General features: G+C 39.6%; 3 protein-coding genes across 7 annotated transcripts in view; 1 reads left to right on the top strand and 2 right to left on the bottom strand.

The window, feature by feature from the left end:
* tmem91 (transmembrane protein 91) overlaps window positions 1-23,605 on the bottom strand; it is a 51,222-nt gene that overhangs the window by 8,659 nt on the left and 18,958 nt on the right. Inside the window, exon 4 of one of the 2 annotated variants that reach the window (XR_012594589.1) lies at window positions 19,996-22,470. Coding sequence is in view for 1 of the 2 variants with exons in the window: in XM_074640212.1 (XP_074496313.1) it covers window positions 22,315-22,470 (156 nt within the window). In the remaining variant the exon portion in view is untranslated. Of the gene's footprint in view, window positions 1-19,638; window positions 22,471-23,605 lie in introns of those variants that run through there. The other variant, XM_074640212.1, reaches the window with a different exon arrangement.
* Window positions 1,410-12,783, bottom strand: LOC141770552 (uncharacterized). 4 transcript variants are annotated; one of them, XM_074640207.1, is made up of 14 exons: window positions 12,443-12,459; window positions 11,142-11,222; window positions 10,874-11,052; window positions 9,268-10,776; window positions 9,043-9,182; window positions 8,731-8,905; window positions 7,917-8,021; window positions 6,943-7,135; window positions 6,303-6,850; window positions 6,056-6,200; window positions 5,744-5,975; window positions 3,476-3,598; window positions 2,075-2,158; window positions 1,410-1,982 (listed from the first exon to the last, which is right to left on the bottom strand). In XM_074640207.1, exons 3-14 carry the CDS (start codon window positions 11,010-11,012, stop codon window positions 1,617-1,619), a joined length of 3,759 nt encoding a protein of 1,252 aa, XP_074496308.1. In that variant the 5' UTR covers window positions 11,013-11,052; window positions 11,142-11,222; window positions 12,443-12,459; the 3' UTR covers window positions 1,410-1,616. The 4 variants fall into 4 exon arrangements, with proteins under 4 accessions (XP_074496308.1, XP_074496306.1, XP_074496309.1 ...); XM_074640205.1 differs by lacking the exons at window positions 11,142-11,222; window positions 12,443-12,459 and adding an exon at window positions 12,628-12,783; XM_074640208.1 differs by lacking the exons at window positions 11,142-11,222; window positions 12,443-12,459 and adding an exon at window positions 12,495-12,618.
* Window positions 13,642-18,204, top strand: exosc5 (exosome component 5). The gene is made up of 6 exons (XM_074640214.1): window positions 13,642-13,800; window positions 15,364-15,477; window positions 16,662-16,783; window positions 16,872-17,012; window positions 17,790-17,879; window positions 18,089-18,204. Exons 1-6 carry the CDS (start codon window positions 13,704-13,706, stop codon window positions 18,182-18,184), a joined length of 660 nt encoding a protein of 219 aa, XP_074496315.1. The 5' UTR covers window positions 13,642-13,703; the 3' UTR covers window positions 18,185-18,204.

The following is a 23,605-nucleotide window of genomic DNA, read 5'->3' as shown; positions in this document are numbered from 1 at the left end:
GAGAGAGAGAGAGCTTCTCCGGGAGGGAGGGGGAGGGTGACGCTGTTGTTGAGGACGTTTGATTGACAGAAAACGCTGACCAATCAGAGCAGAGTGGGAGGAGACAGAGGCTACAGACACAGAAATCAGCACTTTTGGAAATGGGCTGAAACAGAGGTTATAGAGACATGCTGGAATGCATGATCTGATTGTTTTTTTGAAAAAAAACTTCAGAGACATGGTTTGGAGGTGTCTGAGACCTATAATAACTAGTTTAAATGGAGTATAATATGTGACCTTTAAAGTACCAAAAGTAAATGTATTAATTATGCAGAATGGCTAATTTCTAAAATAATAAATACATAATTGGATTATAATCATTGATGCATTCATGTGTAAGCATTGCTTTAATGTTGCAGCTGGTAAAGTTAGGGCTAATTTGAAGTACTTTATATGCTTCTTGGCAGCTTAATTAATAATAATAATAATAATAATAATTATTATTATTATTATCATCATACATTTGATTATTATAATTTGCATTAACAATCTGAATCTGCAAGTAAGTAGTAACTAAAGCTTGTAGTGGGGTAAAATGTACAATAATGAGGATATAATGAAATGTAGTGAATTACGTTGAGTGGCAGAAAATAGAAATATTCAATTACAAATACCTCAAAAGTGTACTAGAGAAAGTACTTGAGAAAATGTACTTAGTTACTTTCCACCACTAATATTTCTTGAATACATTAGTCTCAATAGCTTGGGCTGCTAAGTCTTCTTAATTGTGGGACAGTTTACAGTCGTCACTTTCCTCATAGGGTTTCTCTAATTATTGTCAATACCTTCACCTGTCTCCCTGTATGTATAGACTGAAGTAATCAGTTTCTGTACTAAAGTACTTTGGCTGAAACAGATTGGGTGTATAACGCTACATGCCTGTCTTGTGTCAATCATTTTTTAAGACGTGCCACCTATAAGATGTTTTTTTTTTTTGTTAAGATGAGTTTTTACTCCCGAGTATGTAGCCCAATTATGATAGTTTGGGAAGCTCTCACTGGGTTGGATACCATTACAAATTCACTGATTGTAGAACCAGTACTACTTGTGAAGAACGGTGCTAAACCAGGGTTTGAAATGAGGGCTAGAATTTCAAACTCTAAAAGATGTTTACTTGACTTTCATATCTCAAAATAGAAGTAAGATTTATTGTGGTAAAAACTACAGTATGACTACTGCATGATGAGTATAAGCAACTCTTAACTGGTTACATATTAAGGTCATATTCAGGTTCAAAGAAAGCAAACTCAAATGATAACTCCTCGTGTAGCAGGAGCAGCTTTACTCCACTCTGCCATTCCTGCCTTTCCAAAAAATAGAATATGCTTTGTCAAAATATGTTCAAGTCACACAAAAAGCCAGACTTTTTGTATGGTATCTTTGTGAAAAATATTTATTTTGACTTGTATGACCAAATCTAAAAAGCATTTTATTTACATTATATGAACAAATGTTTTTGCTCCTGGTTGATATGAGGTAAATTAGACATAATATTAAGCTAGCAGCACAGTGAGTGATGTACTTGAACACATACCTCATAAATAACAGGATGTAAGCATTGCTAAATTTGACTGGTTTTAACAGTTTTTCTGTAGAAAAATCTGCATGTCCGCCTGTTCTGGTAGAATGTGTGACCTCTCTTGGCTGATTGTGTCCCCTGCTGTGGAAAACACTCTCTCAGGAGGAGTGGACGATGCTTGGATACACAGGTATGAGTTAGAGAGTTGAGACAGGAGAGGCAGCGAGTCCCGTTTCCTCCACCACCAGCCCAGAGCGTCCTCTGATGTGGGTACAGCAGGCAGGTTTCTGTATAGCTGTATTTCTTGCTGGACTCTTTCAGATATTGGTGTCTTTTCTGCTGCTGTGAAGCTCTTCAGAGCTCGGTCCTCCTCCTCAAAAAGCTCCTCCAGGCCTGTTAACCTGAGCCTTTTGGGGAACGGAGTCTGGCAAATGGAAAGAAGGAAAAAAACAAAGTGTTCGACAAGACAACTTGGATTAAATACGACAGATGTTTGTGTCATGTGGATGGCATTACCTCATCTGAATACTCATTGTGCTCAGATACATCATCAGCATCACTGTCCTCCCGCAAAGGTCTGTGTTCCTCCTGATTTGACACCTATAGAATTTATTTTGTCATAATACATAGCAAGGAAAACAAGGACAAGCCCAAAAACTAACAAAAAGGCCAGCATGTCACCTCATAAGCTGAAGATTTAAAGAGGACCTATTATGCTCATTTTTAGCAAAGAACGTATAGTGGTTCGTTCCATTGCAATATCAGCGCCCAGCAGCAGAGCTACGCTTCCGCCTTTTTGTACTGAAAGTGATTACCGGATACCAGTTAAACTTCCGCCTACAAAGTGCCGTAAAAAAGTAATACAAATGATTTTTATTCTGTTGTCATAATTTCAATTTCTCTACCGAAATGGCCTGTGTTGAACAATAAAAATATCATAAATATGCAAACTGCTGTAACTATTTACTTACTTACTAATTTATTTATTAAACTTTTTTGCCCGGCCGTTTCCCAGAGAGCATAAAGTGAGCGATGGACATAAATGGAAGTTAGAAAAATGCAGCACACAGATTTTGAGACACATCTTCAAAATTGATGTCCAATAGACCACAGACCATGGATGTATAAGAGGATGTGTCCTGTGCTTTTGCCCTGCGTGTTAGTATTAAGCCTACAACTACTTTAAATTCTGCTTATGTCATGCTACTAGCACTACTAGCTACTGGCCGATAGCCGGTTATTTGGGAACGGAGATGTCAATAAATCCACCACAGTACAGGCTTACGGCATACAGCCCACGAGTGTATTATAAGATAATAGAAGTGATGAATTACAACCAATATATCCATTATTACAGCCGCATACAGCTAGAAGGAAGCTGGCAGAACCGGATATGTCATATGAGCGTGCAGGGCGGTGCAGTCCCGTGGGTCTGGGGCACGTTAATTATGATGTTAATTATCATAATTATTATTCATAAAAATAGCCTCTGATTTACAGACGTCTCTTTATACATCCATGGCCAAAGACTCATTGGCGTTTTCAGTCAGGTTCATACTTGTATTTTTGGTTTCTACTAGAACATGTTTACATGCTTTTATGCTCAAAAAACGCTTTTTTAAATTTCCTGTGGGGGGAGAGTAACTCTCTTTAGATTGGACTTTGGGTTTGTAATGTTGCAGAACTTTTACATGCACAAAAAAACTATACAACACATTAAAGGAAAGGGGAAAAGCCCCAAAGCAAAATAGGTCTTCTTCAAGTTTACCGAGACAGAAAATTACACAACAACTTCAACTGAAAGTGTATGAGGTAGCTGACAGCAGGAAGACAGTTTGTACTTGTGTGTTTAGTAAACATATAATTACAGCATACAGTTGAAGAACAAGTCCAACAACGTAAAAGAGAATAATGTACCTCTTTTGTGAACCTAACCGCAGCTTGTTTCACTCTGTACCAAATCTCATCCGAGTCAATTCTGTTCTTGAACCTTGGATCCATGGCGCTGGACTCCTGTAGGAACTTCCAACTATCACCATCCTGAAATAAAGCACAAGACGAAGACCGCTGAGTTCAGTCAGGCCGGGGATAGAGCCTGAACTGAACCCTTTTACAACTTATTTTCTGTCTATAAATAAAAGAAACTCTTCTCATGTAGGATCCAGAGGACATTCCTCCCTTTTGAAAGTCAGTACTGAGATGTAGGGCAACACTTCCGAACACTACCGTTCAAGGAAACCAAGACTAGCAATTTGTTGTTCATCAGCACAATTTTTTTCACACATGGGATTCTGTCTACCATGGCACTTTGAGGTTTGTTGCTGAACTCAGCATTGTGATCTGTATTACAGAGTTGGCTGACCATCTCTGTCGATGAGTGACTCTGTCATTGGTATATTTTCATCTACAGAGCCTTTGTGGCTAAACTTTCGCCCTGTCTCTTTGTAAACTCAGTTTATTAGGTACACCTAGCTAACACTAATGCACACTAACAGTATGTTCTTTTATGTTCAGTTTTTGTTGAAACTGTTTTATAGAGGTGCTGATTCAACTTAACGGTCATTTTTGGAGGATGCAGTTTTGTGGTGCATTAAACAGAGACGTATTTCTACTGTAGCCTACCCTCAATGATTTAAATGAGGTGGTCAAAATAATATAAACATGTTGTTAATAACAGGGGTTGTCCAGGAGATGTCGCCATTCTGACTGTTTCAAAGGCTTCAAAACAATTTCATCACATGCTTCATTAATGATTCAGGGCTTCAGGAAGCTTCGTTTTTCCTGTCACTACTTTTTAAAATAGTTTTATCTCATTTCTGTTGTTGCAACTTTTCCTGCTGCCATATTGGCTGGGTCTCCCTTGCAGACTTGTTAAATATAGGTTAAACAATACATAAAAATACACTCTTCTATATATGGAAGTAAAGATGCTTCAGTGAAAATGAACCTAGAGAACTATAAAGCTAGAACAGAAATTATTGGTTGATTAATTGATTGTTCAAAAGTGTTAATTTTGGCAGCTTTTTTCAGATTTAGTCTTAGTCTTAAAACACAAATGCTTATTAGTTTTACTCACAATCTAGTCATTTTTATCCTTCATAATTTTAGTCTAGCTTTAGTCGACGACAACTCAAAATGTTTTAGTCCAGTTTTAGTCACTGAAAAGTCATTTGATTTTAGTCTAAATGTTTTCTCTCTTAATTTTTTTCTTAATTTCTCATCTTTTTAAATTTTTTATTATTTAATCAGAGTCCTGTTTAGCCATCAGATTAAACTGCACATTTTTGTCATTTTAGTCAAACTTATTTCACAGACATTTTTATCTTATCATTATCTGATGAAAAATACAGCTTATATGATTAAGATTGCAGCTTTGCTGTTAGTCTGATTCCTCCTGACTGAGCTCATTAATGATGCACGGTTCAGTCGCACCCGCTGGTCCGTTATGAGAGCCGATCCGCCCGCCCAACAGGTAAAAATATGCGTTAATCAACCACCCAAACCTGACCTGACCCGCAAACAGCCAAACTTTATGCAATATACAGGCGCAGTTGTCAGGACTGGGGTGTGAGACAAGAAGGAAAAGATGGACTGTGCGACGCCGCAGCGTGTTGTGTGTGTGAGACAAAGAGAGAGAGTGACACAGAGAGGGGAAGAGAAGGAAGAGGAGAATTAAAGAGTGATTTTGGTAAAGTTTCTAAACTTTTAAACTACATTTTAGTCTCATCTTTTTTTGTCAACGATATTGCATGTTTGGTATCGTCACCGTTAGTGTTTAATGCCGGCGGTGCCGCCTCGTCATCGTCTTGTCTCAGTCATGGAAAAAAGGTCTTGGACCAACATATTTTGTCATAGTTTTTGTTAACGAAAGTAACACTGTTGATCAATTTTGACAAAAAATTAATCTGACTTAATTAGTTGTTCTTGCTCTTCAATTGTGATGATTTGTTACTTTTCTTTGATGTAATAGAAAGTTTAGTGTGATGACTCTTGGTTGCAAAATTAATTATGAAAACAGTCAGCGGATTAATCCATAATGAAAGTAATCGTTAGTAGCTACCCAGAATAAAACGTCACAATTTAAAAGTCCACTAAGGCCACTTACTTTTACAATGGAATCGCCTCTACAGGACAATGCTTAGTTTTTCTTTATGACTTTTCTCTCGTGGAAAGTATTGTACATACCTTGTAACATGTAGACAGCTCATCCCAGACTTTTCCCTTGAGCGTGGCTGTGAACAGAGAGTCCTCCTCCTGGGTTTCGAAGCGGGCCTCCAGTTTTTTCAGGATGGGAAATATCTGACTACAAGTTGGACTCTTGTCGGCTGAGACGCAGAGCGACGACGTGTACAGAGGCTTCATGATCCCGATGAACTCCTCTGCTTTTCGGTGATCGTCGTCTGAGAGCGTTTCCAGCCTTGAAACCAAATAACGAACATGTTATTTCAACACATAAAACAATACTTCATTCTGATGTTACCTACTAACTCTATTTACCTTTTCTTCTCAGCAGACTGTTTGATCTGTGGGTCTGTGGTGGTGGCCTGTACGGCAGCGTACTGCTCCACAAACCTCTCCATCATGAGGTACAATGAGTCCCAACGTGTTCGGACGTCGAGCACTAAAGAGTGTCGAGGTAGATCTGAAAACAGACACAAATCTTATATACAGTCTACGCTCTTCCTGACACGCTCCACGTACCTAAACAGCCAAAAATAAAGACAAGATGATATCATGTACTCACTCAAAAGCTGTTGTTTCCCCTGAAGAACCGTTTGAGCTGTGGAAGACCTTTTGATCCACACAACAACAGCTCTTATTTTTGCTGCCCATCTGGTCACGGTGTTGCTGGTGTACACCTTCTGTGCAGCGAGGCTGAGCATGTGGGCAAAACATCTCAGCTTCCTAAACTGCGATTTCTTGACGGCAACGTCCATACTGAATGCATTATCCACCGTCATGGCAACGACTTTGTCTCTGACACTGAATTCCTCCAGTATGCCACCTATCTGCTCTGCCACTACTGTGTCTGCCTGAGCGTCGTAGACTGGCTTCGTACGAAGCACCTTCTGCTTCCTTTGGCCTTTCACTATGAAGTGTAAAGTAACTGTCAGGTAGTGGTCGTGGGAAAAACTTGTCCACCAGTCACACGTCACTGCAGCCTCAGAGACCTGACGCAGCTCTCTGATGACATGTTTCTTCTCCACGGAGAACCACGAAGGCATCAGTGTGTTTATGAGCTGATCTCTGGTAGGCAGGTGGTATTTTGGGTTTAGCATTTTTGTCATCTCTCTGAGTGAAAGCAGGAATGAAAATGCAGATTATCAACAACGATGTAAATGATCACATTCGTGCATCCAAAGTCCGGGTTAATAAAAACCTACCTAAACCACGGTGATTCCACTGTGGACAGCGGATGTAGTCCTTTCACGAGGTATCTGGTCACAGCCCTGTGACAGTCCTCGGTTCTTTGTTTGCTCAGCCTCTTTCTTCCAGCCAGGGTGAGGGAGGTTGTGACTGCAGACGCTGCAGCTTCTTTGAGGTTACCGTCTAAGGTGGCAAAATAGGTAGACCTTCCTGTATTAAGTAAAGACAGAAAGGACAAAAAGATGATCCACCTGCACAATGATTCTTCCTATCATTGCTACTTTGCTTTATTTCATGTAGGACTGCAATTCACAATTATGTATAAAATGTCAGAAAATCACTTCAAAATGCATTCAACAAAACTCCAGCAGACCTCTTCAGTTAGCTTTTTTGTCCGACAAACAGTCTAAAACCCCAAAATAGTCACTTTACTATCATAATCTGTACACTGTTTTCACAATGAATCGTTTAGTCTATAAAATAATGAAAAACACCCATCGTGACGTGATAAAGGCCTATTGCTTGTTTTACCTGACCAGCAGTCCAACACCACAAAATGTTGACTTTACTACCATGTACGACAAAGAAAAGGAGCAAATCCTCACAATTCAGAACTAAAAGCCATAAAGGATTGGCATTTCTGCTGGAAAAAATGTACTTAAACTATTAATCAATTATCAAAATACAGGTAGTTGCCAACTCATTTTCTGTTGCAACTAATCGATTAATTGTTTTAGCACTAATGTTTTGTACTAACTGCCTGCACTCCAGCAGGCCTAATGGAAAACTCATCAGATTTCCCATATGAAATATAACTTTATTGATCCAAATGGCAGAGTTTAACACATTTAGCTAGATAACCATGGTTTCAGAGCTTGAAAGTAGCGCTAAAGGTAATATTAACATTGAAAGGCTGACATTAAAAATAAAGGTATGATTTGTAAACTGTAAAAATGTGAACTAGATTTACAAGTCTCCAAATTACACTTACGAACAACCAGGCTGCTTGTTATGATCTCCATGCACGCTGAATCCCAGAATTCCTCTGTGTTGACTTCTCCAATGAAGGATTCAGGCAGGCCCTCAATATCAATCCCTACAAAAAAGATTGTGTGAGATCAAACACTAATTCTGCTGTTCACTCATATGATGATTATGTAAAAGAAGGAGAAAAAAATACTATGATATTATATCAGAGCATTGAAATGTAACCCTCTTGTAGCTGACAGGAAGAAGAGCTTTAAAGCTGTTTAAATAACAATACATTTACTTTTCATTGACTGTCAAAGTTAACGCGATAATAATGCGTTAAACGCAAATTCATTTTAACGCCACTAATTTCTTTAATGCATTAACGCAACTTGCAATTTTCAGGTTGTACCGGGCTCAGTTTTAAAGCTAGAGTGAAGATACTGGTATCATATGAAACTAGAAAAACCTAAAGAATACATTGGTACCAACCAGCCAATTTAAAGTCGACAATTGACCTAACCTATATGTCTTTGGACAGTGGGAGGAATCCGGAGAACCTGGAGAAAACCCATGCTAACAACCCACTCAGAAGGGCGACAGGGCTAACCACTCCACCAACGTGCAGCCCTCTACTCCCATGTTGATAAGAGTATTAAATACTTGACATATCTCCTTTTAAAGGTACATTTTGAACAGATTAAAAATGTGCGATTCATTTCGATTAATCACGATTAACTATGGACAATCATGCGAATGAGTAACTTAAGTCAACTGACAGCCCTATTTTAAATATTTAATTCCCAGAACCCACAGAGTTACCAAGAAATACTCACCCGCCATGTTGAAAACCTCCTTTTGATAAAGATCCATCATGACCGCAGACTGACAGGGGTGACTTGTAAGAGCTTCAAAGTGGAGGTATGCCTGAAGCACCTCCATGGCGCATGGAGACTTGATGCCTACTGTCCGTTCCAGCACCTCCACCACTCCACCGACGGCAGTGTGACTCTAAAAAAAAAAAGAAAAAAGAAAGAAAGCAGACATAAATGAACATTTTCAGTTAATAATCTCACTGAGAACATTTTAAAATGTAAATCCCAAAACCACAGAGCATTTTGACTTTCTTTCATGAAACACAAGAGTACCTTGATAGAGTTTTGCATAAGCATGCACAGTTGCAGACTCAGGATTATGTGGTCATTGTAATTGTGAAGACCCTCACTCCACTCCTGGTAACGGTACACCATGTCACAACCTGGACACTTTTTGAAAAATGTGGAATTATCTGGAAGACATAAAAAGCTGTCTTAAAGGGACTGCCAAAACAAGAAGAAGAGTATAGTTTAATATGTGCGTGTTTGTAGACAAACCTTCAATCACTCCTGTTAAAGTGATGACTCTCGCTTGGTCGGTGATCAGCGCTGGACCCGTTAAGGACACATGACCTGGGCACTCTTGGCAGACAGTTTGAGCTGGAACCAAATGTGTTGGAAAGTGCATTTCACACTGGGTGATGTTTTCTGGAAATGTGGAGGGCAATTTTTTTTGGTTGTAAATGTACTTAGCCATCTGTTTCAGTCCTTCTTCTCTTGGTGGATACACAGTTCCAGCTGAATTTTCTGTGGGGGTTTCTGCAGATGAGTCTTCCATAAATTCAGAAATGCTTAGCGGTGTGTCTCGCTTGGCATCTGAGATGAATAACTCTTTGTTGGTTTGGAAGAGATACCATTTGGCTATGCATTTGTGCAAGCAGGAAATTCTCCCCCGACAACAGCTACAATGCCATAACCTACTCCTTACGGTATATGTCACGAATAATCTTCCCAATTTGCTGTGCGGTGACAGTTTGGGCTCGAACACGGACAAATATAGGCAATGACTTCCGCCGAGATCCACAAGAGTAACAAGTGGGGCTCTGTTTTGAGTCGCTTGCTCACGATGGTTGAGGCACCTGGCCCCCATGTCCTTTCCAATCCATTTACTGGAAACCAGTTCCTCCAGCACACTGGGTTTCAAGTCTTCTCTTCTTGCACGAGTAAAACAAAAATCAACAGACCGTTGATGAGGACACTGGCTAGCAGGCAAGCCACTCCTCCTTCGAAAATCTGAAATAGCCTCGCACCGATCTTCTTCGCACACCAATTTGTTTGCGCTGCCTGATCTTTCTTTAATGACATGAACTGGTACGGCAGTGGCCTTGTAAGACTTTGCTACAGCGTACATGCCGTTATCAGAGTCAATACACTGACTTCTGAGATGGTCTTTGGTCGTTATGTCCTTCTCTGACATTGATTGACAGAAGTGTCTCCTGAGTTTATGTTTTCTTAGATTTTTTTTATTCAAGCACAGGTTGCACATTGGGCATTTTACTTTTCTCACTACTGAAGTTTGCTGAACAGGTTTGTCTGTTAAGGTAGAGGGGTGGTCCACGGGGACAGGCGGGTCAGGCGAAGCAGCAGGCTGGTCAGCTGTAGTTGTGGGTTCAACAAGGCTGTCAGGTGAAGCAGGACACTGGCTTGATGTGCATTTGGGTTCTGCTGTGGATTTTGGCTGAGCAGAGGACTCGGGTAGAGCAGGGGATTGGCTTGATGTGAACTTTGGTTCAACAGGGGGGTCTGCTGTGGATTCTGGCTGAGCAGGGGGCTTGAGTGGAGCAGGGGACTGTCCCATCTTGATAATTTGCTGAAAAGGGGGCGTGATTTTGAGCAGGAGGAAGGCGGACTTGCCGGCTGTGGTAGCTGCTGTTGAGCTTTGTGTCCCCGCACATTTGTCCATATGACTTTCAAACTGTTTCCGGGTTATAATCGTCTTTGAACAGTATGGACAGTGAAAATGTCTTTCTCCTCTGCACTGCAATTGGCACACGTGAATATTAAACTCTGCAAAGGAAAAACAAAATTCATGAAAGTGGATATAATGACACAGGATACACTTTCTGTATATATTCCAGGCTCAGGTAGCAGCTTATATTCTGACCTCCATGTTGCAAGGCCCTCATTCTGTGGATTTCTACATGTGTCCAAACACTTGCATAGTCTCCTTTTGGCTTGTAGACGGACGGCTGGCAGAAGGGACAGTGGTAAAGCTTGCACTCTTTGCACAACTCCACCCGCATACGGCCATCTGATCGCCTGCGGACTGTGACATGCAATTTCCTGGAGACAAAAGTGGGAAAATTCAATATTGTCACAACAAAAACGTTACGTAAAAACACTGAATTTGATTTACGCAGTAAAGGTATTACCCTAGTTTACATCAGACAATTCAGAAACTACATTTGGGGTAGCTGGACTGGTTAACTCGGTGGTTGGCTTGTTCTGTTGTGCTGGAATCGGATTAAGGTTTTGGTTAATTTGGGGTATGGTGGTGGATATTTCATCTTTCCTTGTATCTTGACTCTGTAATGTTATGTAAGGTTTTGATGATGTCGTCCTGGAAATTGAGTTGAAATCTCTCTGGTAGTGGTGTAATATGCTGTATTGTTATTATGTGTCCTCTATTATTGATATTGTGCTAATTTCTGGACCTTTGTTGCTGCTGATTGGTTAGTTTTCTTTTACTTCCTGTATGGATTTCTTACATGAGCCTGTGTGCATCACTACTAGTTATGTTAAAACTTAATGGAAACACACAAAAAAAGCTGGTTTAGTGGCTTAGCAAAGAATTTTAGGTTTAGCCTAAAAGATAACATGGTATGTTCTCATATAACTGTTATTTAAAGGTCCCATATTGTAAAAAGTGACATTCTCATGGCTTTTATATTATAAAGTAGGTTTAAGTGCTTTATAAATACTGTTAAACTATCAAAACGCTCAATATACGGAGAAATACACGCAGCCCGTATTCATAAATTGTGCGTTTGAAACAAGCCGTTAGGATTTCTGTCCATTTGTGATGTCACAAATCTACAATATTTAGACCATTACACAGTTTTAAACGTAAACATTTGAAATGTGTCCCAGCTTATTTCCTGTTTCAGTGTATGTGAATGTCATCAGCTGACAGGAAGTACACATGGACCCAAGCTGTTGCCTAGCAACACAATTCTGTTGCAATTCCATTGAAATGCACTAAAACGGAGCGTTTCAGACAGACGATAAATACAGGTATATTAAGGCAGACAGTATGAGGAAAATAAAGTTTTTAAAAAAAAATTAAAGCATGTAAAAATGTTCTAGTTGAAACACAAAATATAAAGTATGAACCTGAAGATGAGCACAACATGGGACCTTTAAGGTATCACAATATGTCTGAATTTAGTCAGACTAACTTGTACTTCATTTAAGTAAGATAACAGTAAAACATTGTATTTTAATATCAAAACTTTGTCACGACAGGATCATATGAATAGAAAATAAACCTGTAGACTCCACATAGAACTTAATGAGTTTTAAAGGGTCAGTTCACCCAAATCACAACATGCATATACACAGACAGACTTCTTACACACATACAACATACATACTAATTATACTCTACACGTTGTGGAAAAGCTACTGATGTTTTGTAGAAAGCGACACAAAGTGTTATTTAGAGTGAACTCACACTGAGTGCAGTTTACTAAGTTGTCTCTGACAGGCTGAGTTAGTTAGCTCACGTTAGCTGAAGGTTTGTTGACAGTTTGTCTTTTATAAGTAGCTCCACAGTTTATGAGCACAACATATAACCACACGAGAAAACACGTGCTGAGTGGACATTGAGACTAAATGTCTCCTAAAAACTCCTCTCACCCTTCAACACTCCCAGAAAGATCCCGCTCCTCCTCCGTCTCACCACACGCCCCGCACACACCCGCCATCTTGGCTCCAGAGAGCTGCAGACTGCTGCAGTTGCACTGCGGGTTTAGAGCCCCCAGTACAGCCTGTCAGGCACAGCCCTGAGTACAGCCTGTCAGGCACACACCCAGTGGAGGAAGAAATATCCCCATCCATAGACATATACTGTATATGTTCCCATCCTTACTGCTGTAGACGTTTACGGTTGTTGTTGTTGTTTTTTATTTTAACGCCTTTATATACTGTTGTATATTTTAATCTGAAGTAATGCATCATGTTCTATAAAATCATCATTTACTATGAAAAACTGTAATCTGAAAAGTAACTAGCTAAAGTGGGAGCCAGTGGGAGCAATGATACAACATACTTGACTTATACCCACTAATAAATTTAGGTATTACCCTTTATACTTATTTTCTTCTCAAAACATTTTGAAAAAGATATCATACTAACAAAGATTGAGATAATACTCACTTTTAACAATCCCAGTTTTTCGACAGATACAATTTACATAATTAATTTGATTAATACCTTAGCAAAATATTATATCCATAAAATGATGTGGCTTACAAGACTATCCTCCTTTTATACTTTTAAAAATACTGATTTTAAAACATATTTGACTATGATTGAAAACGTAATACTCAAAAATTCTAAAGAAAAAAATTAGATTGTTTAGACATATTTATTATTTATTGAAATTATATTATTTAAATGTATTCCAATTGTTTAACAGACCCTGATTGTTTTTTTTTGTTTTTGTTAATCTTTTCCCCTTTCTTACATTTATTTGTTGTATAATTCATTTTATATTATTTTTATACTGTGAAATATATTAGCTAATTTTTTTTGTGATGAAAAACATGAACATGTTGTAACTACTGTATTGTACTTTAGAAATAAAGTATGAAGAAAAAAAAAAAGTATGACCCTTTACGTCATCAGTAAGGGCCCCGAATGGCAAAACAGATTACGTCACTCCCCCGCGACACGCTACTCCTCCACCGTGGTGCTTGTCTGGTAGCAGCGTGATGGAGGTGTGCGGCTCTTCAGATGTGACTCTCAGAGAGTTTGGCTGCGAGCAGAGTTTACTGTCTCGACCTGATGGTTCAGCGTCCTTCATTCAAGGTACCGACCAGAGAAACACGACTCCTGTTGACTGTAAATGTGTCTTAAGCTCAGCCAGATACAGCAGCCTGGGACTCACCGTCAGCGGTGGAAGCAGCAGAAGTAGTGATACCACAGTGAAGACATAACGTTACTCTGTCACAAGTTAAAGTCTTGCATTCAGACTATTACTAAGTAAAAGTATCAGCATCAAAATAAACTTAAAGTACCAAAAGTGAAAGTACTCATTAAGCAGAACGGTCCATCTCAGAGTCATATGTGATATCACTGGATTATAATTATTGATGCATTAATGTGTTCAACACTTTAATGTTGCAGCTGGTAAAGGTGGAGCTAATATCAATTACTTTATATATTGCTGGGGATCTTAACCTATAATGTTGTTATGGTTACGATTGCCCAGAAGTCATTATAGATATTTAAATCAATATCCTCCTCACAAACACTAACCATACACACACACACACACACACACTTATCTTTTTTGATATATTTACTGTATTGTTATTGTTGTTATTATATATATCTTGTCCTAATTGTTTATCACTATTATGTAGTCATATTATTTATTTATATTAATCTTGTTTCTAGAGGCTTCAGATAAGCCCAGTGTTGTTGTTTTTTGCCTCTTCCTGCACTTTATATTATTCATTTATTTTTTTGTTATGTTGTATAGTCTTAAATTGTGCAAAACAAAAAATAAATAATAATAATAAATCATAAATTATTAGTTGATTTTCTATTTTGTATTAATAATCTAAATCTGCAAAGTAACTAAAGTTCATCAAATAAAAGCAGTGCAGTAAAAAGTACAATGTTTGCCTCTAAAATGTAGTGGCGTAGAAGTATAAAGTAGCATAACATGGAAATACTCAAGTAAAGTACAAGTACCCCAAAACTGTACTTAAGCACTGTACCTGAGTAACTGTACACCTACTTAGATACATTCCACCACTGCTCATCATTCATCATGCTACGTTACTCAGAAAGTATTAAATCTTGTTGGTACTAAGTGTATAACCCATGTTTAAATGTGAATGCTGTGTTCAAATACAATAAACAGTAAGCAGCAGCAACTCTTTTGGTTACATTTTGTTGGCTTAAATATTGAATAGATTGTGATATGTTGTGTCTGTAGGTTATATTCTATTGTAGATGATATCCTGTCAGTCTATCACAATATTATCAACATCACTGTTGTATAATTGTCCATTCTAGTTGCCTTTTCAGTGCACAAAAAAAGTGAATTTCTTTGAACGTTGTTCCTAAATATCACATCTGTACAGCGTACGCACCAGTTGGCCTTTGTCTCTTTCTGTTTTAAATGATTTGATGTTACTCCTCTTATTGTTTTTTTTCTGCACTCACCACCATCTGAGATGGTTCATCAGCAGTGGACGCTTCAATGATCACATCTTTTCTCCCTTCTAGACTTCCTCTTTATTTGTTATTGCCTGTATGCTGTTGTTTTTTATTTGCACTCGGGGCAAAACATCATTTCCCCCACCTGGATCAATAATGTCTTTTCAGTTGAATAACTCTGTCTTTTGTTCTCATTTGAAGGAGACACAAGTGTGATGGCCGGAGTGTACGGACCAGCTGAGGTCAAAGTCAGTAAGGAAATCTATGACCGGGCAACGCTGGAGGTGGTGATACAGCCCAAAGTGGGACTGCCAAGTAAGTGATTATCTCCTTCATTGGGAGTCTAATGCAGTTCCTGAATGTTGTTCTAAAGCAGTGTGGGCAGTGTAACTCTTCTTTTATGGGTGATAATTTCTCCTTTAACTCTCTAGCACATTTATGGCTTTGTGAGTTTGAATATTTCACACAGTATAGTATAGTATTACATTAGTTACAATGCACTGCTGAAATTAGGACATATGTAATATACCTGGAAAAATTGTTATGCAGTTTAGAAAAGAAATGTTTCTATAAGCTTCTTTAAGGGAAATTAAGGAATTTAAGGGGCCTTAGGAGGCTAGTAACTGTTAGGACCAATCCCAATGTCCACACTCACAGACCCACAGACTTTGAGTCGCGTTTCCGCAAAATCTGTGAGGGTTTAGGGCTGTCCCACTGTCAAATCGTCAAGTCTTTGAGGGCTCTCTCGCAGACATTTTGAGCCCTTTAGGAACACTTTCCGTAAGTCTGCATTTCTGCAGAATTTGCCTGAGGGAATTACCCACAATTCATCGCGCTGTGACATTAAACACAGGGTTACCACGGTTACCGGAGGCATTAAAAAAAAAAAGGCGAACAAAGAGAGGACGGCACATGGGTGTTCGGCCAGGCATATTTCAATTTATTCAGAAATATTAACAATAAGGATTTAAGATGGTACATAAACAAAAAACCACATGAAATCAGAGGAATGTAAGCATTAGACTATATTACACACCTGGTTTATTCATCAACCATTTCTTTTAATTTTGCTTAATGAAGTTTGTCAAAAACAAGTAAAGGATAATTTGACAGTTACCTCTAATCTCGTAATGCAAGAGCCTGGAAGAAGTTCAAATAGGCAGTAAAAAAACGTAAAAGAAAAACCCACAATTGGTGTCGTCAAGGTTACATGATGTGTCATATCAAAGTTTTGTCCCATTCGTATTTATACCATTTTTAAGCCTTTGCAGCCTCTCACACTCAACCATTTACCAGGTGACGTCAGTCAAGTCCCTGAGGTTTCAGGGCTTATAATGCTTTAGGATGAGGACATTGAGATTGGGCCTTAATTTTACTGCCTTGTCCACTTCTACTTTGCAAAAGCTGCCATACCACAACACACCACAAGGTGGAGTAAGTGAGCCAGTTTGTTTCCACTCTGAATCAAGTATGCATCCCAACATTTCTTTATTTTCTAGGTGTGAGGGAGCGATCACAAGAGCAATGTGTGCGAGAAACCTGTGAGGCATCTCTGCTCTTGACACTTCACCCTCGCTCCTCCCTAACTCTCATTCTTCAGCTGATACACGACGACGGTTCAGTATCCTTCAGTAAATCTCTGCGCTGTAAATTGAAATGGTGGCTTAAAGTTGTTTCCTGGTGAGTGTTCTTCCTTACCTGTCCCACAGCTCTTGTCCTGCTTTTTGAATGCTGCCTGTATGGCTCTTATGGACGCAGGCCTGCCGATGAGTTGCCTTTTCTGTGGAGTGACCTGTGCCATCGACTCAGACGGTCAAATCATCACAGACCCCACCGCGGCTCAGGAAAAGGTAAATCTGAGGCTCATGCGTGTGAAAACAAAAACACCGCAAAGCACTTTGTTTATTAAATTCCTTAAAAGTCCCCGGGTGACAAAATAAATCCAATTGTGAATAGATCAGCTGAGAGGAACCAATTTTCTCCTGGGATGAAGGGCATGAGGAGAATTGAGTAAATTCTATTGATACATATCAGTAACATGATCAATTCTATTGTACAGGAATAAAAAAGGACATTAAAGGCCCTGGATTTATAGAAAAATCTTCCTTTGAAACTTTTTAAAAAACTGATCATGTGTAGCATTTCGGGGGATCTATTAGAAGAAATGGAATATAAATATATGAAATGCTTGTTGTATACACTTGTACATTCCCAATAACATACGGTTAGCTTAATGTCAAAAGACACATCTATGGTGCTTGTAGAGACCGATAAAGCACATTTAATGGCCTGATAACAGTTGAATCGGATGCGAATACAGTGAACATGAGGGATTGATGATATGTAACTGAATATGTCACTTGTGGAAATGTCTTTGGATGGCATCCCCAGAACATTTGCATGTCCTCTCAGCACAGTTGGCACTGTTATAGTACTTGCTGAATTAGTTAAAGCTGCAGTAGGCAGAATATTTTGGCATCATTGGGCAAAAATTTCAGATTACCTGTCTCATGTACTACTGTCGGGATATAGTGACCGTTTTATAAAAATAACTTTTTTTTATCATATTTCTCCATTTCTACCCACTGCTGCTTTAATTTGTTCTCGTCTGTTTCCACTCTCACCAGGAAAGTCGTGCTGTGATGACCTTTGCTATCGACGGTACGGAACGCAGAGTAATGATGTCATCCACCAAAGGATCATTTTCAGTTCATGAGGTCAGTAAATAAATGAGCAAATGTGCAACACTGTCAAACGTAGGTTTTGGATCATGAATAAAGTGTGATTTCCAGATTTGTTGGACATAAAGTAATTCTGTGTTTTTTCATTATTGTGCACGCGCCGTCAGTGATCTGATGATAATGAGATAATCAGACTCTGCCTCTGGTGATATCGCAGACATTTCATATTTGTTTTTCTTCTACAGCTGCAGCAGTGTATAGCAGTCAGTCAGAAAGCATCAGAGAAGATCTTCCAGTTCTACAGAGACTCTGTCAGGCGGCGATACTCCAAAACCCTCTGATGAAGCAGAACCTCTCTTTTTTCTAGTCTTTTTTTAAACCCTGAATACAAATACTGAGGTTGTAATAAAATATTCCATAGTAACCTTTCAGCATATTGTAATTCAAGTGTTCTGAGAGAAAACTAGACTTCTGCACCTCCTCTTGACTCTGTTTTCAGGCTTTAGAAAATCTAGCCCATGACGGGAGACTTTGGCCAGAGGGAGCGTTCCTATTGGCTGTTCATTCAACGGAGGCAGTTGTCAATCACTCGCAAACTCCTATGATACGGTCAAACTAGTAACACAATATTGATTCATATTTGATCAGCGCTGCCTAGTTTGACCAATTGATCGGAGTTCGCGAGTGATTGACAGCTGCTCACAGACGGCAAGGCTCCAGCTCGGCTCTGATTGGTTGTTTTCCTCCGGTCTGTGAAATCTTGCATTTGCCATTAGGATCATCGGAGGACACAGAGGCACATGATTTTTTTCCAGATTACTTGTCTCATGCACTACTGTCAAGATAGAGTGACTGTTCATAAAAATAACTTTTGTTTTATCATAGTTGCTCCAATCTGCCTACTCCAGCTTTAATTTAAGTCAGGGTGCAAAACAAAAAGAGCAAAGATGAATGTCAAACAAGTGCATTTATTGGGATTCATTGATTTTTCTTTCAATTTTAATATTTACATGTAATACAAGAATGTGAACTGAATATCTCTTGTACTAATAAATCTCATTTGTCACAACCTTTGACCTTTATTGACGATTTATACAAGTGATACAAAGTGAGACAAATCTGACTGGAGCCCGTCTCGTGACAGCGCCATCAGTCGAGGCAATCCACATTGAACGCTCACATATAAATCACTAATTGTGGTAACTCAGCTGTAACAACAGAGGGTCATTTTTTTTTCATTGACACACGTGTCAAGTGGAGACAGGACGGTTCAGGATTGTCAGAACTGTACAACACTGTGTGGACTCAGTCAGTGCAGCACATCGACAGTGATAGCTGATGAGGGTTAGACACTGAGATATCACAGGTGTGTCTACATATACCACTTAAGGTGACCATAATATATTATCAGCTCAGTCTTGATACAACACTGGGTTTGCAGAAAACAAAAGTCTTTGCAGTTCAGCAGGGGACTCTATAAAAACTATACATCTAAATAGAAAACTTTTACCTTACAGTCATTTTTTAAAATATTTACTTTGAGTTCCCTTGTTCACTGCTTTGTTAATGGCACATTTAAGCTCAAACCAATATGGCCGGAGTTTTTTGTCTTTTATCAAAGCTGTTTTTTTTGCAATAATTCAGGACCAAATGAAGGAAGCGATCGAAGCTCGGAGCAGACTTGTACATGGCAAACTACGAATTGGCCGTGCAGGTTTCTGCTGTGACCGAAATGGAGATTTTACTGACTCATGCATCACACGGCTGAGCGCTGAGACTTTTTGCAAAAAAAAAATTTTCCACCCCTTTGCTCATCTGCACAAAGTGTTACTGTGTTCGCTTACATAAGGTTAAGTAGACAACTTCATTTTCAAGTTTGTCATACTGCAAGAAGCAAAGTTCCTGAAGGATTTCAGTTGTCTTTTTTGGAGGATGAACTAGCAGAATCTATATTTGGAGAGCGTGGGGTAGCAGCCTGGTTGCTTCTATTAATGGAACAGCTCATAAAAGGATCATCCTTACAGTTTCTTCCATATTTTTGGCACTTTTCCTCGCAGGTCTGCGCCCTCTGTCTATGTCATCATTTCCTAGCACTGTATACAGAAGCCGCTCCTTTATTTCTATATCTAGAGCCAATGTTCCACATCACGACTTTGCATTTCATTCAAAAACTCCTGAACTCCTCGTTTATATTTAATTTCTTATATAATGGCACTATATGTATTAATCATGTCGTTTTTTTTGTGTATTTCAACATAAAGATACTTGAAGCAGAATCAGTCCTTTCTGCAGGTGAACAATGAGTGATGCTGAATGTGAAATCAGGATGTGCATGTGCAGTGTTTCCCTGTGGGTCCCTCGCTCCGGCCAGAGGAGTAGCAACATATTCTGGGTTCTCTGAAAGAATATTGCTTCTGGCCCCCTCACGTTAAAAAAACAAACAAAAGCTCCGGGGCTCTAAAAAGCTTTCACCCCACAAGCGACAGCGCCGGCTCAGGCGCTCCCGCAGCGAGGTCCATCAGGATTTAGCTGCTGCCACGTCCTTGCTGCGACCTTCTCATAAATCTGCAGCCTCCATCGCCGCGTACTGCCCTCCGCTCGGCTCCTCCCAGGCAGACGAGGCCACATGTCCCCTCACTTCTCTCTCTGCTTCTCATTAGTCGCCCTTTGTTAGTGTAACAGTGATATCTACAGTGTTACTGTGATAACATCTGCATTTGTTGTCACAGTTTGTTGTTTTCAGTAATGTTTAACGTAATGACGACTACAGCACAGATTTAAAGGATATGTAGGTAACTTAAAGGTAGGGTTGGTAATGTTCAAATCCCGACAGCAATCAATAAATCAAACGCTCTGACAAAAAAGAAAGAAAGAAATCTGGTATCTGTGGCTGTTGCAGGACTGTAATAAGCCCGTCCAGTCATTTAATTTGGCCTGAATGCAATGATTGGATGGGCTACCTGCCTGCGCGCACTCTGCCTGTGCACTCATTGCGCGTCTTCCACAAGCTGCTAGCTTGACAGCTGTGAGTACTAATAATACATCAGACTGGCACATACGAGTACTTGGCAAAAAGTCGAGGCTGCACACCCTTTTGGAGGATAGAAACCGGAAGATCCCATAGACATCAATGCAATTTGACATTATGTTTGGAATGTGATTTTGACAAGTTTGTATGCATCCATCTCTTTATATACAAACATTTGTTTTATACACATGTCTAATAATTATTTTGCGACCTTGCCTGAACCTGAGCGTTTGCGATACCTTAATAAATAAAATTTGATCGCCACCATGTCCCTTCAGTCTTCCCCCGTCCAACACTGTGGCCAGATATTGCTTATCCAGACATCTCTACATATTTGATTGAATCCCGTTAGGCTAAGTGTTGTCTGTAAATAACCAACATGTTAATAGCAAACTGTTTGATCTCTAGGCTGAGATTTAGTTGGAGACGACAGTCTGATGCTGCTATAATGTTAATGTGTGACTGTATTACTGCAGCAGCCTCAGCTAGCCATGCTAGTCACTGCCAGCAGCATCATTCAGCGATCTACCACACTGACAGTGCATATTAACGTATCGTATGAGCCTCAAATCTCAGTGTGAAAGTCTCTGTTAACCCGCTACACAACAGCTTTTTGTCATTTTTCATTTTCTCTCCTGTGACATCGATTTTCTTTCCCCCTAAAGGGAGCGCAGCCTCGGCAATGACGCAAGGCTGGTCTGGTCTATAGCTCGGAGCCCCTCTATCTTATCTTTTTTAGGACACGGCAGGGGAACAAATCGGAGATCAGCGTTTTTGGATTTATTGTCGGTGCAACCAACTACACAGCAACTCTTCAGCATAGTGTTATTACTGTTACCGATTTGTCTAAAGTAGAAGTTTGAAGAAGCGTGGTCATGAGCGCCTACTCTGGATGACGTATTGCCGGTCTGATGTATAGCCATGTTCATTGTTTAAGTTCATAATGATAATTTTAGGGGAGTGGCTTTGGAGGGAGGCCTGAAGGGACGGATTGTCAGTGTTGCCGACTCGGCGACTTTTGGAGCTAATGCTGCTAGCTACCTTCATTGGAAAATAATTGTCAACACTGCGCTGGGTGTTTTGGTTGGATTATTTGTTTAAATTGAAAGCACTCTTACTGGTTTCTAAAGATTACCGACCCTACCTTTAAGTCCTTGGGTGACAAAAAAAATCACATTTACATGAATCTTCCACATGGAGTGATATTGTATGACTTATTTTTCAATGATTTTTCTTCATGCGCGAGAATTGAATCATGTCCTAATCCAGTAAAAAGTGATTATAATCTATACACCAGCTCTCCTTGGTGTAGATAAAACATGACCGCAGATAGAGCTCGACAGACAAAGACTGTGATTATTCAACATTTACAGGTGATAGGTTGTGTTGATATTCATGAAAATGTGTGAGAGGTCTGTTACTTTGTGTGTGCAAGAGTTGCTATTATGGCGGTTTTCCAGACAGGTAGGAAATCAACGCGGCGATGGCACAGATGTACGTAATGATTCCAAACACAATGGAGAGCACTGAGAGCCACAGAGCCTGGCGAGACGCTGCGTTGGCCCCCTGGAAATCCCCCTCAGCCGATGCCTTGTTGGTCTGGAGGACAGAGGACAGTGAGATAAGGATTAGAGGGGCGGGGGGGGGGGGAAGAGAGGAGAGAAGGGCATTCGTCATCATTAGTCAATGTTCTCCCTGGCCTCCACTTTCCTCTTCCACTCATTCCAATCACACGCTAAACCCATATTATGTTCCATCTCTGAATCACACCCGGCGTTTGTGCCTCATTCATCACTCTCTCCTCCTTCCTCCCCGTCCCCCCTCCCGTCCTCGTCTTTGACTCCGACCTCTGTTTTAGGTAGCACTCAACAATATTGGAAATCTATCACCTTGGGGCTTCTTGTTATGACTCTAATTAAACCTTAACGAAGGCCATTGATCTGATCAAAAGGCCTTTGCAGCTTGCTGCCAGTGTGCTTTGCAAAAACGTTAATGGGATTTTTTCCCCCTGCACTGCTGGAAGGACGCCTGTATAAACTAAGGGGCCTCTGGCGACTGGAGATAGAGATGTTAGGGGCTTTTCCACACTGTCACTGGTAATAGTGACTGATGAGATAGTTTGCGCGTCGATGTTGTCCCCTTTTTCCTTCACCCTTCTCCATATTTCCACCAGCTTTGTCTTAGAAGAGACTGATCAGCTCAGCTATAACATTAACACTTAGAGTGACAGCTGGAGCTAAAGGAAAGAAAATACAGTATATGAGCTGGCATTAAGAATATTAATATTATATGACAGGGATTATCAGGTGTGACAAGTAATACACTGTTCTTATGTATTTATATAATTGTTTTTTCATCATGTATAGATCAGTGGGCTCAAGTTATCATTTTGGGGTGTCGTTAAATCAATTATTAAATATTTAAAAAAGAAATTGTCTACACAAACTTGCTTCTCTTTTATATTTGCTCTGATTGTTTCCTTTTAGATTCTGGTTAAACGTACAGCCCGTCAACAACAAAGAAACAACATTCTTTGTTGGAGCTGCTGCTCACGACTCTGGGTGTACCTGTGATGGGGAGGTTGTGAACATCCAGTTGTTTTTAGGAGTCAAGACACTGATATAGGCATATGTTTATGTCATGCAAATGTAGACAATGAATTGTGTTATTTTTCACATCTTAAATGAAGTTTCTGCATAAATATCTACATATAGTAAAGGACATATATATTATG

Source organism: Sebastes fasciatus, chromosome 7 (assembly GCF_043250625.1).
Source record: "Sebastes fasciatus isolate fSebFas1 chromosome 7, fSebFas1.pri, whole genome shotgun sequence".
Classification (NCBI taxonomy): Eukaryota; Metazoa; Chordata; class Actinopteri; order Perciformes; family Sebastidae; genus Sebastes; species Sebastes fasciatus.
Note: the sequence above shows the minus strand (reverse complement) of the source record. Positions and strands in the feature narration are given on the sequence as shown.